Genomic DNA, 17,763 nt, shown 5'->3' with positions numbered 1-17,763 from the left:
GGCATGGGGTTTTCCCCATCGAGGTAGGTGGCCCAGACTCAGTAAAGAAGCTCTTCGTGGCTAGCCAGGGGCTATGCTGTGGCCCTCCCGGCCTTGCCACTTGGGTGCTGCTGCTGGGGCCCACAGCTGCAGTGACCTCTGCGTGGAGGGGGACAGGGACCCGAGGCCAGCATTCCTTCTGTAGACTTGGGGTCGGAACTCCAGGGCTTCTCTAAAGTCTGTCCCCTTCCCAAGGTCTGGACAGAGCCCCACGCCTCTGTGGAGCTGCTGCTGACTCCGGTGGCTCCGGCCCTTCCCCCATCAGCATTTTCTTAAGCTTAAGGCTGAGGAGCATTTTGGATTCTAAAATCCGAGTGCCTACCCCCCATCATTTTGATCAAGATACTGAAGACCTGGTTTCGGGCATTCAGGATTTAGTGAATGAGTTAAATCGTGAAAAGGCACTTTATGTGTATTAACTATGCTTGGTACGTAAAATAACAGGTATGGAGGGTTTAGTCATTTTCCCCAAGGGAAAAATTAGAAAAACTGAAAGAAACAAGACCACGGAACAAACATATTATTTTAATTACAGATCGAAATACAGTGTATCAGATGGGGCAAATACAATACTGTACCAGTTTTTAAAAATTGGAGCCATGAATGTTTTACATTCTAGTACACTTAAATAAAAGAACTGCTTAGGTAACAACGGTACACTTCAAGTTGTGTTAGAAACGGTCGTGTGCCAGGTACACACACAGGGAAGGGGGCTGTCGTGCTGCCTGTCAATGGGGCAGGCACGGCTGGGGCTGGCCGGGCAGGGGGCTCCCCGTGGGCAGGGTGGGCGGTAGCACAGGCCCCTGTGGCCCTGCCACCCCCTCCCCACCCCTGCCACACCGGCCCGGAAGGGAGCAAGCCAGGGAGCGCGGTGGTGTGTCTCGGAGCAGCAGGGGAGCGGAGCCGGACAGGGGTCTCCGGACAGGAGAAACCTTGCCGCTGGGCGGCTAAGAGGGGAGGGTGGGCTCGCTCGGGTGTGAACAGCAGCAGCGAGGGACGGCAGGTGTGAGGCGCAGCGGCCAGGGAGCAGCTGGATGGACAGAGGGCCCTGGGAGGGCCCCCAAGGAGGCCCAGTGCGGGGGTCCCGCCATCCCCGGGCGGGGGTGGGGGTGGGAACCGCTGCTGCTGTCGCCACCGGCCGGGAGCAGCCTCGGGAGGCAAGCACCTGTGTCGGGGAGGGGGTGGCGGGACCCCGCTGCAGGTGTACCGCAGGAAGTGGGCTTGAGCCTTGTTTGCCAAGGTCTCACCCAGTCCAGTTAAGCGGTAGCCGCCTCAGGGGACTAGTCTAAACATAAAAAAGGACATAGGAAAATAAAGGCCTGTTTCTCTTTTTTAAAAATACCTTCTATGTACACAACAGTAACGGGTGCAGGAAGGCCCCAGGCGCAACGAGGGCTGGAGCCTGGCCACGCTGCTGCGCCTGATGCCACAGTCGGGTCCAAACGCTCGTGGAGCCCTAGCGAGGGGCTGAAAGCAGCCCTGGGCCCGGTGCGGTCTGTAAGGGACTGGGGGGTCCGGAACTGAAGGGCTTACCTCGGAAGGAAACAGGGGGCCCCTTACCCCTACAGCCCGCGCCCACCCCCGGGGCCGCGGCGAGTTGGCCGTGGCAGCAGAGCGCAGACCAGAGGGAAATGGTTCACGAGACAAAGCACTCGGTGACAGTGGGAGTGGTCACCTAGCCACACAAACGGCCGCCGGTGGGAAGTGCCATCCGGACTGGGAGGACATCGGGCCTAACCCTAAAAGACAAGATCACGAGCTACCATTCCGTGCCTGAGCCGCCGAGCGGGAGGTCCCGGCCGGCGGGAGTCACCACGAGTGCTGGCCTCGGGCGCCCCTCAGACGGAGGTGTGGACGGGGGTGACCGAGTGGGACGGCGAGGAGCCCCGCTCGGATGAGGACGAGGCGCGCGTGGCCACCTCCCGCTGCAGGTCCTCCACGCGCTTCTGCAGCTCCGCCTTGACGGCCAGCAGCTCCTTGAGATTCTGGTGGATGGGCATCTGGGGACAGAGAGACGGCTGCGGTCAGGGGCCCTTCTCGGCCCCTACTCGGCACCTGCTCTCCCTCAGCTAGCAAGCCCAGAGATCCAAGGTCCCACTTCTCCCTCATGAGGCTCCTGAGCTGGCGTGAGGCACACCAGGGAGGAATGTCGCCATGTTGGGGGCTCTCTTTGCCTTGCCCTCTTGCCTCCCCTTGTCCCCAAGCCAGTCTGCACAAAGCAACTATAGGCCTGGGTTCTGAGCCTCAGCCAGGCTATGTGATGCCCACCCAGCAGCCTCCAGTGGCTTCTTTCTGCTGCCCTGACCTCGGCCTCACAACCCCACGGTCTGACCCCAGACAGCCTCTACTCCCCTCTCCGCAGGTCCTGCCTCTTTGCCACTCCTGCATTCCAGAATCTTCTAGGATTTGATAGATGCCAGGCCTGCGCTGTCCCTTCTGGCTGCAGCGCTTTCCCCCCAACCCTTTGCTTCCTCCCTCAAAACTCTGAGCTCCTGCATCAGGGCTGCCAATGGCGATCAGCCCTCCTAGAGGGAGGGAGAGAGGGAGGGCAGGAAAGAGACAGATGGGACAGCCGATGGGGGGAGTGAAAAGAGGCAGGGAAAGAATGGGGGGGGTGTTGGTAACCAGCAAAGAACAAGCTCCTGACTTGATCAAGCCATAGGAAGAAGGGGAGGGACAATGACGCGAGTCTGATGCCAGTGACGCCCCAAAGAAGGAAAACTTACCTTATTTGCTACTAATCCCAGAGGCCACCATTAGGTAAGGTCTTGGGAACTATCTGTATTATTTTCCTGTTTGCAGGATCACTTTATTCTAAGGGAATCAGACGAGGGAACCTTCTGCAGCAGTGGCCCTGGAGAGGGGCAGCCCATGCAGGGGAGTGCCCAGGGCCTGAGATGCTCATTGGACATCTCCGGGCAGCCTTTCCTCCGAGGCCACTTATATAAATCCAAAGCCGGCTTGTTTGAGGAAATGCCCGTGGCCAGCGAGGGGCCTGGGCCAGTGGGTCCCACGTCCACCACAAGAGAGAAGGGCCCCAAAGGAAACTAGAATGCTGCTCGGCTCTCCTTCCACCTGGCAGACAGTCTAGACCCTCCTCCTCAGACCAAAGGCGCCAAATGGGCTAGTCCTCTGCCTTCCCCGCCCCCCAGTCCTGCGCACATAGCGCTGCTGGACGGAGCCGCCCGACACACCGTGCGGCAGCCCAGCCTGCCCACCTTTCTGGCCTCCAGTGCCCCCAAGGCCCAGCCTGCTCTCCCGCTGGCCACACTCGGGACAAGACATGGGGAGCCCACGGCCCACCTTCCAGCTCTCCCTTCTGTAGAACATGGCGCATGAAGAGCTCCTGTCCCACAAGGTCTCAGCATGGAGCCACTGCCGGAGAGGGGACGGGACCCCGACCCTTGCATGAGTGCAGGCCAGGCTGTGAGAACGGGCCAAGCCACGGCTCCCGTGTCCTACCAAGGTCCGTGTGGACAGCACCCAGAGGCCTGCCAGAGGTCCGCGGCTCCCGCTTCTGTCACGGTCCTTGCGGCGGGCGAGAGGACGGGCTGGCAGGCCTTCAGAGGCCCGCAGTCCGCGAGCGCGGGCAGCTCGCGCTGCAGGAGGAGAGCTCGGGCCCGGGGGACGCCCTTGGCTTCCCTGCTAAAGTTTCAGAAGTCCTACCCGCCATCTGTCCTCTGTGTCGCCCAGAATACTATTTGCTAACTCTGTGATTTAAATAAAGGGACTTTCATACACTCTACCCCAGAGCCCGTCTTCCTCGTTGCTACGACACACGAAAGCGAACGGCCCGGGGAGACAAAATGAGGTGCCCCAGCAGGACAGGGAAGCGTGGCAGCTAAGGAGGTGCTGCCAAGCCGATGCTGGCTTGCATTCCTGAGTCAAAGGGACTCCAGTGACTAGAAAGAGGGGCTTAAGGGTCCCCTGGGGCTGGCATATCCGAAGCAGCTGAGGTCAGGAAGGAGTGTGTTCTGGAAGGGGCCCGGAAAAGGGCAGGCTAGGCCTGTTCTCGCACTTCTGTGGCGGTGAGTCACCGCAGAAGCTGCTGACGGGACTGGTGACACCCCACTCACTGAGGTTCCTGGGTCCGCCGTTCTCTCTCACATAGGGTTCTTCTTTGGGGGATGAGTCCATCTAATGTAACAAGTAGTTGTTAGTCCAGGGGAAAGCCCTTGCAGAGTACAGAGCGTGAGAGAGAAGGAGAAATCAGCTGTCACCACAGCCTGATGAAGGTAAACCAGAGCTTGGATGAGGTGACAGTGGGGACAGACAGCTGGAACCATTGGGTGGCCAGCCCTGGGCACCGTGGACTGTTGTATGAGCAACTTCAGCCTCGTGACCAGGGAATGGTAAGTTGCGGGGGGGGGGGGGGGGATGGGTCACTCTGAGGAGGGAAGGAGACAGGATGTGGGGACCATGCTTGTGAGTCGCGGACCCGGCGGCGCTAACAGGATGGACGCCCATCAGCAGAATGTTTGGAGCTCGGTCCGGACGGCTAACTGCCCACAAAGGCAAAAACCTGTATTGCCCAAAGAACTTGACTTCTGGGGACCATTAGCTCCCACGGAGAACAGAACAGAGACTAGGGCCCTCCCGTTCAGATGGTCCTCAGCGAAGAAAACATTTTCCAACTCGCAGAAGTCAGCGCTAAACCAAGAATCCGTTTGGAGGCTAGAAATGTGCTCTGGCCACGTTGGCCATGAGGTCCCCCGTGCGCTGGCCCGGGCTGTCAGTGCCTCGGCAGCTGCGAACGGGCCCTTCCCCGGGTGAGAAGTCGGCCCGGCGCGCGCGGGCAGGGAGGGCCTCGCCACGGTGCGGGGAGGCAGGTTTCGGACGCGGAGGTTTCGGGCTGCGGAGCGCTGCCCAGAGGAGGTTCCCAGAGCGCCAGCCGCCGGCGCCCTGAGGAGCTGGGGCAGCGGGAGCGTTTCCAGAGTCGGGGGCTGACAGCCCCGGGTGGGGACACGGAGGCCCCCAGAGCGGGAGGAAGAGCGGGGAGCGCGGGGTCCGGAGCCGGCCCGGGCCGCGACGGAACGACAGTGCGGCCGCGCGGGCCCCGCTCGCGGAGCTCTGGAAAAGCGTCCTGAGGGGTCGGAGGGGGCAGAGCGGACCAGAGGCTCCGGAGGAGGACGGGGCTTTGCCAGCTGTACTTTCGCCGACCGACTCGCAGCAGGAAAGAGGGAAGAAGAGGCAAGAAATGAGCAGGGGAGAGGCGGGAGGGGCAGCCGGCCGCTCGCTCGGCCGGAACCGGGGCTGAGCCGACAGTGACCGAGGCGCCCGTCAGGGAGGGAAGGGGACCGACGAGAGGGTCCCTCTGAGGTTCAAGGACCGGGAACCGCAACGTGAAATGAGCTGCTGGGTCTCCTGCGCGCGGAGTGGGGCCCGGGCTGGCCGCGGGTTCGCCGGCCGCCCGCCCGCGTGCGCCGAAGCGCCGAGCCCCGCTGCGCAGGGCGCGCCCGTGCTCGCCGGTGACCGGGCCGCAGCGCGGGCGGTGGCGCGCGCCCTCGTCCTCGGAAGGGGGGACCGGGACGCGGCCACGCACGTGCAGGGGAGACGACAGGAAGACGCGGGGAGAAAACCTCCCCAAGCCGCGGAGGGAAGCCCGGAACAGTCCTCCGCGGCGGCCCTCACGAGGAAGCAGCCCGCCGGCGCCTCGGTCTCCAGGCTTCTCGTCTCAGGACCCTGAGCCCCGCGCATCTCCGCCGCGGGAGCGCCCCCGCCCGTGCTCCCCGAGACGGCGGCCCTAGCGCCCCGGGACCCGGCCGTGCGCGGGGACGGCGGGGACGCGGAGGGCGGCCAGGGGCCGAGGAGGACGGTGAGCGGAAAGGCGCGCGCACCTGTGCCCGCGAGCAGCGAGGACAGCGGACAAGGCCCCGGAAGCCGCCGCTGGCCGACGGCTGCGAGACCCGACAGACGTCAGACTTGAACCTCGGCAGGGAGTCCCCTGGCCACGGAGGGGGCCGCCTCCATCGGCAGCCCCGGGAGCGCCCAGGCTCGGGGAGGCGCCCGGGGAGCCCGAGCCGGCGACGCCCGCGCGCCACGGCCGAGCGCCGGGTCCTGCCGGCCGCTGTTCGGAGATCCGCGGCCTCGGAAGGACGGGACGGCGGCGGACGAGCGTGCTGCGGGCGGGGGCGCGCGACCCCTTCAGCACGTGCCCTCTTCCCACCCGAGTCTGCAAATGAACGAGCCCGGGAAAGCCCGAGGGCGAAACGCAGTAGCCGCTGCCGCTGCCTTTAGCAGAAGACAGAGGTGCCAAAAATTTTAATCTAGCGAACAGCTTCAGGGTTGGTGTGTGAAAAGAAAATGCTAGAACATGAACGCACGGGATTAAAACCTGAGAGGCGAGGGCAGAAGGAGCGTACGCTAATACCCAGCACGCACGCATTTCTACACCGGTATCTCTGCTTAGAAAGACACGCTTTTGCAAAGAACAAAAAGCTACCTGAGGCCGCATTCGTGGGTTCCAGCGCACATAGTAGTTTACCCATAGTTCCAAGTGACTCAGACTAGCAACAGGATACAAGACGTGGTTTTCATAATTCACAAAGAAAGGATTAGAAAATTCTTCAAGCTGGCTATTGACATAGGACCATAAAGATATAGTCTTCGTATATACATCCTGAAAAACAAAAAAGGAATACACTGAAATAAATTCAACTTTTTTTCAGATCCTTGAGATTTTGCATTATGGAGAGAAAAGGCCTTGGATAAAAGGAGTTCAAAGGCTGAAATTTCAGTTACAGAACATTTGCTCAGCCCCACCCCCCATCCCTTATGCTTCAACATCGCCTCATGCCACGGACAGCAGGGAAACATACAGTGGTTCCTGTCCTGACAAAATGCATTGCCGACTTAGGTGATATCTGGAGACCATGTCTGTGTGAAGGCAAGATGAGAACTTTCTAACAAGCATGGGATGACGGGGCCCGTCCATAACAAACAGTCTTTATTTCCAGTTTGCAGTTTTGCTTTTGTGACTGGGGTAGAATTCACAGATAAGACTGCTTTCCCCGGAAAATCATGCCTATCCGGGGTGAAAAGCCTCCGGGGTGGCAGGCGGGTGAAGCCTCCCACCGAGAAGCATGGGCCCGCTTGAGAAATGTGGGACTACCCACGCCGCTCCCGTGAGTGGGACGCCGGAACCCACAGGCTGGGCAGGACAGGTCGGTGTTAGACACAGACCAAGCACAGTGACAAAGTCAAAATTAGAAAACTGTAAAGCCGGCTGACTCCCACAAGCTAGACACAGAGAATTCTATCAGGACCTTTTCCTATTTTATACTCTGTTTCTAAGAGAAACACCAGCGAGAATTCAAGGGGCTCTGAAGAGCCACAATCATCAACACAGGTGGTGCCAGCCTGGGAGAAACAGACGCGCGCATCAACAGCGGGAAGATGATACAGAAACGAGCCCTCACTTAGGCAGTCCCCGATTTCCAAGCTGGGCACCGAGAGCCTTCGGTTTGAGGGAGAGAGTCTTCTCAACAAACGGCTGGGATGACCGGTTAGCCACAGGCAAAAGAATGAATTTGGACCCGTACCATACACTGCACGCAAAAAGAACTGAAACACGGGTCATAGGCCTCAATGGAAGGGCTGAAACTATAAAACTCAGAAGAAAACATGGGCTCAACTCTTCACAACCTCAGGCTGGGTAATGGCCTCCTGGATAGGACCCCAAAAGCACAGGCAATGAAAGGAAACAGACAAGTTGGGCTTCAGGAAAATTAGACTTGTGTGTTTTAAATGAGACCATCAAAAAAGTGAAGAGACAATGCGCAGAGTGGGTGACAACTTTTGAAAATCATTTATCTGATAAGGGACTCGCATGTACCCCGAGTTCTAAGGAAGTTTTCCGACTCAGTGATGAAGGCAGCCCAACTGCAAACGGGCGGGGGTCTGAGCGAACAGTTGTCCACAGGAGCTATGCGGAAGGCCAAGACGCACGTGGAAACAGGCTCGCCCTGCCATCACTTGCCAGGGAATGTACCCCAGAACCCACAATGAGATACATGAGGATGGCTAGAATAAAAAAATACACAAACGTCTGCGAAGAAGTGCGAAAAGAGGCCCCTTCGACCTTGCTGGTAAGATACTGACTCTGGAAGAACAGTCTGCAGTTCCTCAAAAGGTTAAACACGCAGTTCCCATGTGACTCGGCAACTGCACTTCCAGTTCCGACCCGGGCGGGGGGCGACACGTGTCTACACGAAATCCACACGTTCAAACGTCCGCAGCGTAGCAGCGCACTCGTCAGAGCCCAGAGCGGCAACGGCCGCAAAGTCCGCCGGTGACCAACCGCAGCCGCAGCTCGGGGCCTCTCCCTAGTGTGGAATGTCGCTCAGACAAAAGAAAGGCACAGAGTTCGGACACCTGCGGAGCACAGACCTGGACGACATGACGCCACTCATGGAGGACAAATGTTCGCTTCCACTCACGCGGGGTGTCTGCAATCGGTTAATCCGCAGGGACTGAAGGCAGATCGCGGCGGCCAGGGACAGGGGGAGTGAGGAACAGGGAGTGACTGCTCACGGGCTGGGCTCTCTCTTTGGGGTGATGAAAAGTCTAAAGGGTTTATGAACTGAGGTGGTGGTGGCCGCGTGTTCGGAATACACCGAAAACCACTTTAAAAGGGTGAGTTGTACATAAGTCATAGATCAAGAGAGCTGATTTTTTAAAATGTACTTTGTCAAAAAAAAAAAAAAGACCATCGGGGTTTAAATTCTACATGTGAACATTCTGTTGATTTTCAAAAAATAGCTTTACTGAGATACGAGTCACATCCCATAAAATTCACTCTAAAACTTCTAACTTCTTTTCAAGAGGTTAACAGGGCCCTATCACCTGGGCCAGTAGGAATGTGGACCTTATCCTGCCCACAATGGAAGCCACAGGTTGCTGGAGGTCAGAAATGAAGGGAGCGAAGTTCATTTCCAGGCAGCGGCCTTAGTCCACCATGAACTAAGCTGTGGGGCAGTGATAAGTGGCCAGATTAAGAAAGAATCCCTTCAGGGAGCCTGGGTGGCTCAGTCGGTTGAAAGTCGGACCCTTGATTTCAGCTGAGGTCATGATTTTGGCTCAACCCTCAAGGCAGAGTCTGCCTGTCCCTCTCCTGCTCTCTCCTTCCTCTCTCTCTCTCTCTCATAAGTAAATACAGTCTTTTTTTTTTTTTTAAAGAATCTCTTGTGGGGAGCAGCTGTGGCAGCTGGGGTAGGGAGGAGGCAAATGCTAAGGCATCTTGAGGAGCAAAGCTGCCCTCTAGGGAGATGCAGGGGAGCGGCAGCACAATGGGACAGACAGTGACCGAGAGAACAGAGTTTGGGGCAGGAGGAACACCGAACTGGGTCCAGGCAAGCTCCCGGGTGACAGAAGGGCTAAAGGGAGGAGACTGGGTGGGGTGTGGACATGGAACGAGGGGACGACAGCTGTGGGGAGGCTGTAGAGAGAGGTGGGTGCTGGCGACCGACTGTTTTCTCCAAAATTCGATAATGTTCTGATGTGCTTATTAGTCTACAGGTGGTGGCCCTTTTCTGTTAACCAGAAGACACTCTAAGCTGCCTTTTCCCAATGCTTCCTTGTGATCATTTCTTTCATTTATCTCAAAATGAGGAAGAAAGGGGCACCTGGGTGACGCAGTCAGCTGAGCACCAATAACTGGTTTCGGGTCAGGTCGTGGGATCAAGCCTGCCTTCGGGCTCTGCTCTCAGTGCAGAATCTGCTTGGGGTTCTCTCTCCCTCCCCCACTGCCCCTCAAGCTCATGCTCTCATGCTCGCTCTCTCTCAAATAAATCAATCTTTAAATTTAAAAAAAAACAACTTAGGAGGAAAGAGGGGAAATAGAACTCTGAGAAGCTCGGCCAGACAGAAAAGGAAGTCTGGCTCGCTACCTAGCAGGAAGTTCCGGGGTCACCTACAGACTTCAACCATCCTAGGCCTCTGCGTACCTGTCACCCTGATAGAACGGACAGTGAAGAGCAGAATCACATCATTTTGGAGTCAGTGTGGTAGAAAGTACACGAACTTGGGGTTTAGGGGTCCAAGGTCTAGAACTGACTGTACAAAACCTTAGAGTCCTCAGACAGTTGTGGGCTTGCTTCCCAGCCCCCATAAAGGAAGGGGCCTGTGTCCGACCACATGGAAGATCATCTCATGCGACCCCCCATTTACACACAGCAGCAGGGCCAGACCCAGGTCCCCTCTCCACCCAGTACCCCCCCTTCCACAGTGGCACTTAATGGGAAAGGCCCCTGAACCATGGGCAGCAACAGACAGGATGGCGTGCACTTACCTCTTTGAACCGCTGCTGTTCACAGTTGCACAAAAAAGTCCCGAAGAGACAGCTATATAGATGGTCCAAAATCGTGATCAAGAACAGCTCATTAAACTCGAATGCCGATGGAAACTTCAATGGAAAGAGAAGTAAGGTTTAAAGTTCAATTTCTACAACACAGTGGTAGGAATTTTCAGTGAAAGCTAAAGTACAATTTGGAATACGGTTGAAGGTTAAAAGGAAGCCTGAGCCATGTCGGATTTCACTTCCTACAGCCTCCGGTCCAGGCCCACGGAGACGGCGCTAGAACACCTGCAACTGGGAGAAGAGCCCGCAGCCCTTCTGCCAGAAGCGAGGAGAGAGCGGGACAGAGCGCACGGAGCCGCTGTTCGCGCACGCTGGCAACAGGTGGCCCGGGACTGGGCCGGCCCGCCCAGAAGGGAAACAGACAAAGCCAGTTCCACTACGGTCCCAGCTTTCTGCCTGGCGCTACGTTTGGAGTCCGAGAAGGGAGAGGGGTTCCCAGGCACAGCAGATACCAAAAGGGATTCAAGAAAGAACGGAAAGCCTATTATCTAGTAAAGAAATGACTCATGATTAAAAACCTTCCCACAGAGACAACTCCACGAACACACACCCCCCAAACCCTTACCAACATCTGAACAAACTGACAAACACAACATGAACCGGTGGGGTTCAGCTCGGGAATGCAAGGCTGGCTTAATGTTTGAAGATCAACATTAAAAACGTTAAAAATGTTAAAAAATAGTAATTACTGTAATTCACCACATTAACAGCATAAGAAAATCACATAATCATCTCAATTATTGGTTTAAGTAATTCTCAATGGGTTTTTTGCAGAATTCTAACAAGGACTTTACCATTGCCGGGAGGTTCTAGCCAGTACCTGGCATTTAGTAGCTGTAAGGAGATGGTCTGATTAATGACGGCAACAAAGCTCCTGGGCAGGCGACGGTGGGGCGCCTCCCATGTGCCAGTGCCCCAGCGAAGTACCCAAGGCGGCAAAGGCCGCTGGAACCACCCAGCAGAGCTTTAAGTACGTTTTCTTTGAAGTATGAAACTGGTCCCCAGAGTGCTGTTTGCATACTCTCATGACTCATCCTGTCCTCTCTAGAGAGACAACCACGGTCACTGATGGCCGTATTACTTTCCCAGGCTAGGGATAAGCTTCCCAAAGAGAAAAAAACGGTCCATCGAGGACCGTCCAAACTCCCCCTGCAACCGCTCTCTTCCTCCCCGGCCACTCATGACATTAGCCACCGTGCGGACTTCTGCTCGGCCGCCCTGGATGCAGGTGGGCCTCTCTCCGTCTTACGGACCGTTCCCGCAGAAACACAACTCTCTTCTGCGGAGCCCCCTCAGAATGCCACTTCTTCAGAAACCTCTGGAAACTCACCGTGGTGGTGGTTCTTAGATGAACCACATCAACTAAATCTGGCTGAAATGCTGATGATAGCTACTAATGAATCCTCTCTCAGGGCCTTGAACTTGCAAATCCACCAGTGGCCTCACATTCCAAATGGCTATCCTTTAAACAGCCAAGCACATCATGTCTACTTTTCCCAGCATTTTCCTATGCAGTTTAGTTACACTCTAGTTAAGAAATTATTGGCATCACAAAATTTATGAATGTTAAGCAAATATATAACATTTATGTACACTGAAGCTTTATCAAATCAAGGATAGAAATGGAAGATCTAGATTTTATTTTCATTTAAATTACACATTTCCTAACAGGACAGCAAAGCTTCTATGGACACATCCCTAAAGTCAAATGACTCTTTACTGCGAACTCTGAGCCTGCCTGCTCCTGGGAGCTGGGCTGGGCATGTTCTAGCAGCCCCGACTCTAAGCCTTATTCTGGCCAAGTGGATCCCAGCGCCAGTAGGTCTAGGTCAGGCGGGGCTTGGCCTCTGCCTGTCAGCACCCCCGGAACCAGGACACAAGACACACCAGGACACTGCTGGTCCCGTTCAAATGGCGTTGCGGCCTCACGCTCAGCCCAGGAAATGCTTCATTAGAGGAAGCAGCAACAGCTAGAGTAATAGGAATAGAAGATTAAGTCTTGTGATTCGCAATTTCTTTTGGCCTCTTCTCCTGGAAACTACACCATCTACCTAAAAAGTATGGGCTAGAAATCCACAACGAAATTCTGCACATCTTGAGGAACAAAAATATGAACCACTATTAAACCTACTCAAAAGGGCAGAGTCTATTAAACTACGGTTCTTGTAGAATGTTTGAGACTCTTTTCTGAAGAGCCGCTCAATTCCTTTCCCTTAGATCCTTGTCTATCAATTTGTGCACACAGCCTAGTTCACGTTATCCTGAGATTTCGAACGATTTAATGCGGATTTAGCTTACTTGATTTAGCAGTAGGCAACCTCCAAATAAATTAATCTCATTACATTAATGCATCTTTCCTAACAAGCTACATGTCGCATCCACTTGTAACTTAACTGATAGACTGAGCGGTGCTCTTTCTGCTTCTATTGCATTAACCATGTTGTTTTAGGAGACGTTAATTATACATGTTTCATGGACAGGAGCTGAAAGGCATCTGAAATCTAATCTAAACCCCTTGTCCTTTTTTTCCCTTAAAATCCAATAAACAGCACAAAAATGATCTAGATTAAACACGAAAATAGGGACAAAACAGTATGAGGAATGGAAAGCAGTTGTGGGTACTACACGCGCGTACACGTGCACTTAGCATTTGGGAGGAAGGAGCTACTTCACATCAACGAAAGTAGTGCTTATCCCCTCAGAAACATCATTTTGTGTGTGTGTTCAATCTTGTTACACAATTTTTCTAAAATGCATTTTATACTTTTTTGTTTTAACCTGAATGTAACCATCATTTAATTTTGTTATTGGCTGAGTTAATACAAACAGCGAGAAGTTCACGGTGCTACATAACAGTATGACCCCTGGCCAGCCTCCGTGCTTTCTGAGTGTGTGTTCACTGCCATCCATCACTCATCCCACCGGTGCCCACCTCTGAAGCGCCCCTCCACCCCCACCAGCCCTCCAACTGGCTGCTCTGAATCGTGTGTGACCTGGTGCCCGGAAAACACGAGAGCCCCATCAGTCTGGGGAAGCTAGGCCTAAAAGTAAGAGGAAGGTCTAAGTCCCAAGGACTCTGGGAGGTCTCCGCTAGCTGATCAGAACTCAACCCCGCCCCCTTTTTTTCTTATTTCTGAAAGCACGCCTGCTCTCTCTAGATCCTTGGTACTGAGATCCATGAGGCGTGCAGACTCACAAATCAGACTGCGTTTCAGTAATACCCCCACACCCAGAGCCACCCTCCCTCCAGTGTCAGCAGCTCTGGGCAGGCCTGAGAATTTTCATCTCTACGTGCCCAGGGGAAGCTGAGGCTACCGGCCCCGGGACTGCGGCAGGATGGAGCCTGTCGTCTGGAGGCCGGTCTTCTGCCTCACTGGCACCTCAGAATGCACACAGGGAATGTTCCAGAATGACATCCATCCGGGCTTCTCCCTCGGCCCACAGGAGGAAGGATGTGCAAGGAAGCGGGCCCAAGCATGTGCACCTTTAAAAGTTTCCAGGCGCTGACAGGGTGTCCACAGGTACACAGTGAGGCGGGGGTCCCCCAGATGGCTCCTGAGCACTTGCTGCTGGAAGGGGTCTGGGCCGAGAGGCAGTGGGGCAGCAGTGCACCAGAGTGGGCTCAGCCTCTCTCCTGCCCACTGCCGCCCCCCACCACTAAGAGCGGTGCACGGTCAGGGATTTCACAGACAGTCGTACATCTGACTTCCTGGGCTTAGAAAGCAGAGATCCTTTGAAAAGGTCCTGGGGTGATGGTAATAATGTGGTCAGGAGGCTGTCCTGAGCGCCATGGCTGCTGATAGAGGCACTAGAGGTCGCCAGCAGTCTTCCAGCTGGCCCTCTTCCCCTGACCAAGGCAGCCAAGACCAGACCTCCGGGCCAGGAGGAAGGAGAGCACCCAGGCCATGGCTCTCCACCCTCTGACTCTGTCCCTGTGCAGGCTCTGGGGAAACTACCTGTTTTCTATTCTCTCCGTCTAGGTCTCTAGGTGTCTGTCTCTCTCTGTATCTGTGTGTGTGTGTCTCTGTGTGGCTCTCTGTCTCATTCTCTCCATCCTACCTCTCTGTATGCCACTTTGTCCCTGCCGCTCTGGCTTGATCTCCTATCCTGAGTTTAAGACCCCAAACTTGGGCTCAGGTGTTAGGAGACCAGGGAATAAACAGCATAGGCCTCAGGGCCTGCTTTAAACTGAAACCGTGGGGGCCCAACACACTTAGGGAAGGGGGAACCCCTGTGTGGCCACCTTGCATACTGGGACCCTGTGCACTGGGGTTTGGAAACTAAGCACCAGTAACCTCCTACCCACCTCCGCTTCCCGGACATTTCCTGCCCTTGGCGGCACTGCCGCGGGGCCATGGGGGCCCAGGCCAGGCACGCAGACTCCTGGGTTCCCAGGGCCGGCATCCCCTCCCCTGCTGTCAGTTCTGCCACATCCCTGTTTCAGACACGTGGCCCGCTCAGCAGGGGACTGTGCCTCTTCACCCAGACAGAAAGGGAGCAGAAGCAAGGCCCTGGTCGGCGGAGCTGGGGGACGGAAGACTGGCAAAAGCATTTGCACAAGAACAGGAACTTTGGGTGAGAAATGATAGTCTCTAATTTTCTGCTTATACTTCTAAGCGAATTAGAATCAAACCGAGTTAAATAACAGAAGGGGTCCTATCTTCACACACATACATGTGTGTTCATTTTGAACGAACAGAAATATTTCTCTAATCTTCAATTTTCAGTCAGAAATATACTTGAAATTTCTTACCTGTCTTGTCATTTGCCAAACACAATCAATGAACTGAAGAAATATGGGGGACCGGTCGGCATCTGCGTGGTTGTCGTTGCCGTGGCCCACTCTCTGAGAACAAATGAGAGGTTAAGCATGTGAACGCATGCCACGGTTCTCTCAAAAGTCACTTAAAGTTGCCTAGTGGCAAGCATTAGATGTCATCTGTATGTCCCAAGACCAAACAGGAAACACAACTTCGGGGTACTGTACTGTTATGTGTTGACTTTTATAATTTCACTTTAAAATAGTGGAGATCAAGAAGTTATAAGCAAGTGGCCAGTAAACGTTTCAGTCCCAATGCTAGGGTCAGGCCAGGCCACAGCACCAAGTGCACAGTGTCAACGTAGGACTACCGATTAGCAGCTCAGAAAGCACATTACGGTGGCCGTTTCCTCCACAGGTGGAAAAACAGGTCTTCCCAGTTTTCCGAAATGTCAGGAAGTCTGAGAATCAAATAATAATCTATACATTTTAACCAATTCTACAGGACTCAGAGAGCCCCCCAAATCCCACACTTGAAATGGTAAGGGGGAGTCCTTGCTCAAGGCAGCCCGCTTCTGAGACATACTTGATAATCAACAGTGCGTTTCACACCTTTCAGTGCTGTAGAGCTACTCACGGATTCCTGATAAAAGAACTTCAAAAACAAACACGACAAAACATTGGAAACGTCATGTTAAAAAACAGTTCGAGATCATGACCCGAGCCGAAGGCAGCGGCTCAACCCACTCCTGGGATCGAGTCCCGCATCCGGCTCTCTGCTCAGCGGGGAGCCTGCTTCCCTCTCTCTCTGCCTGCCTCTCCATCTACTTGTGATTTCTCTCTGTCAAATAAATAAATAAAATCTTTGAAAAAAAAAAAAAACAGTTCGAGAATGAGCATTCGAAGAGAAGGCTCAAATACTCTGGTGATGAAGCAAAAGGACGAGAAGGAGACATTCCAAAGATACAATGCAACTACTACATCGAAAGCACAAAAAGTACTGGGTCTACGAAACGGCCAGCAGGAGAGACACAGAAACGAGGAAATCCAGACCTCACAGTTAAGTAGAAGGTCTTACTGGTTTTCAATTGTGGTGAAACATACAGAGCATCAAATGGGCCACCTTAACCAGTTTGCGCACACGGCTTGGTGGGATCAAGTACGCTCAGTGCTGGGAGGAAAGCCCACCGTCCATCTTTCCAATCTGAAACTCTTCCCCGTTAAGTCCATGTCTCCCCACCCTGCCGCCACCTGTGTACTTTCTGTCCCTGTGCACGTGACTGCTCTTGTTCCCTCTTATAAGTGGACTCCTACAGTATCTGTCCTCTTGTGACTGGCTTCTTTCACTCAGCAGAAGGTCCTCAAGGTGCATCTGTATTGTAGAATGTGTCAGAAATCCCTTCCCTCTTTGAGCTGAGTGACACGTCCATTGTACGGACAGACCACATTCTGTGTACGTGTTCATCTGTCGATGGACACCGGGGCTGCTCCTACCTCTGGGCTCCCGTGAACCACACTGCTTGTACGTGTGGGTGTGCAAGTATCCGAGTCTGTTTTCACTTCTTTTGGGTGTATCCCCAGAAGCAGAATTGCCGGGTCACAGCGTAGCTCTATTTTTATTTGTTTGAGGAACTGCCCTACTGTTTTCCACAGCAGCTGCAGAAGTGGCCTTATCTCTGCACTTCCCCTTTACAGGATAATCTCTAGAACCTGCTCTTCAGCGGTGAAGGCACCTTGGGAATGCTTTTGCAGGCTGCTCGCAATTTAAGATTCGTTCTTTTAACAGCCGCTCACTGAATTCCTCTGGTGTACACAAGGCATCTTGCCTGGCCCTTGGGAGTTTGGGGACATGCGCCGCTGTCCCACAGAGGCCATACTCTTGGCTACACACATGAGATACTAAGACAAATGACACACAGGACCCGGGCTGAACAAATAGTTCACTTGCAGTGTAGTCATGGGAGAAAGACCTGTAAACACCAAAGGCACTGAAACGCGCCCAGGGCTTCCAAGTCTGGGATGGGTATGGCGGGGCCGCAACCGGACAAGAGCCAACCTCGGATGGGGCAGAGGGAGCAGGGAAGGCAAATGCCGCGAGTCACGGTCTCAGGAGGTCTCATTTCAGATACACCTTCACGGACGGAGGGAGATACCTGCTTCCCAGCCGGCCAGGGCTGCACCGTAGTAGAAGCAGTGGGAACACGGCAGGGGATACCAACAGCACCAGAGGCATCTGGGCATGAGGCAAGGGAGGGAGGCGACACAAGGCCGGAAAGGTGGACTAGGCCAGATGACCGAGGGCCTCAAATGTTGAGTTGAGGAGTTTGCCCACAACCGCATGGGCCACAGGAAAGCTCGGAGGGTTCTGTGCAGCATGAGATCTGCGTCTTGGAACGCTCCGCCTGGCCGCAGTGAGGACACTGGATTGGAAGGGGCGGGTGACAGAGAAACTGGTTAGGAGGCTGCCATCACAGCCCCAAGGGAGATGGGCAGGCCGGAATGAAGGGGGCATCAGTGGCACTGAGACAGATTTGAACGTGTTTAAAGACATGGGACCAGTGGAGATCACTACTACGGTGTTAAGCACAGAGAAGAGGAGCACTCTGCC

At 54.6% G+C, this 17,763-nt stretch overlaps 1 protein-coding gene across 6 annotated transcripts in view; it reads right to left on the bottom strand.

Annotated features, from left to right (window-relative positions):
- Positions 1–544: 544 nt before the first annotated feature.
- The window catches only part of MTMR1 (myotubularin related protein 1), a 57,398-nt gene continuing 40,179 nt past the window's right edge, over positions 545–17,763 (bottom strand). For all 6 annotated transcript variants that reach the window (XM_044235850.1, XM_044235847.1, XM_044235846.1 and 3 more), the window contains 4 exons: positions 15,150–15,242; positions 10,328–10,441; positions 6,482–6,658; positions 545–2,039 (listed from right to left, as the gene is read on the bottom strand). In XM_044235850.1, the coding sequence (XP_044091785.1) occupies positions 1,878–2,039; positions 6,482–6,658; positions 10,328–10,441; positions 15,150–15,242 (546 nt within the window). In that variant the 3' untranslated portion in view covers positions 545–1,877. The remainder of the gene's footprint in view (positions 2,040–6,481; positions 6,659–10,327; positions 10,442–15,149; positions 15,243–17,763) is intronic.

The sequence above is a fragment of the Neovison vison genome, chromosome X (assembly GCF_020171115.1).
Source record: "Neovison vison isolate M4711 chromosome X, ASM_NN_V1, whole genome shotgun sequence".
Classification (NCBI taxonomy): Eukaryota; Metazoa; Chordata; class Mammalia; order Carnivora; family Mustelidae; genus Neogale; species Neogale vison.
The sequence above is the reverse complement of the archived record's forward strand: the minus strand, read 5'-3'. Positions and strand labels throughout refer to the sequence as shown.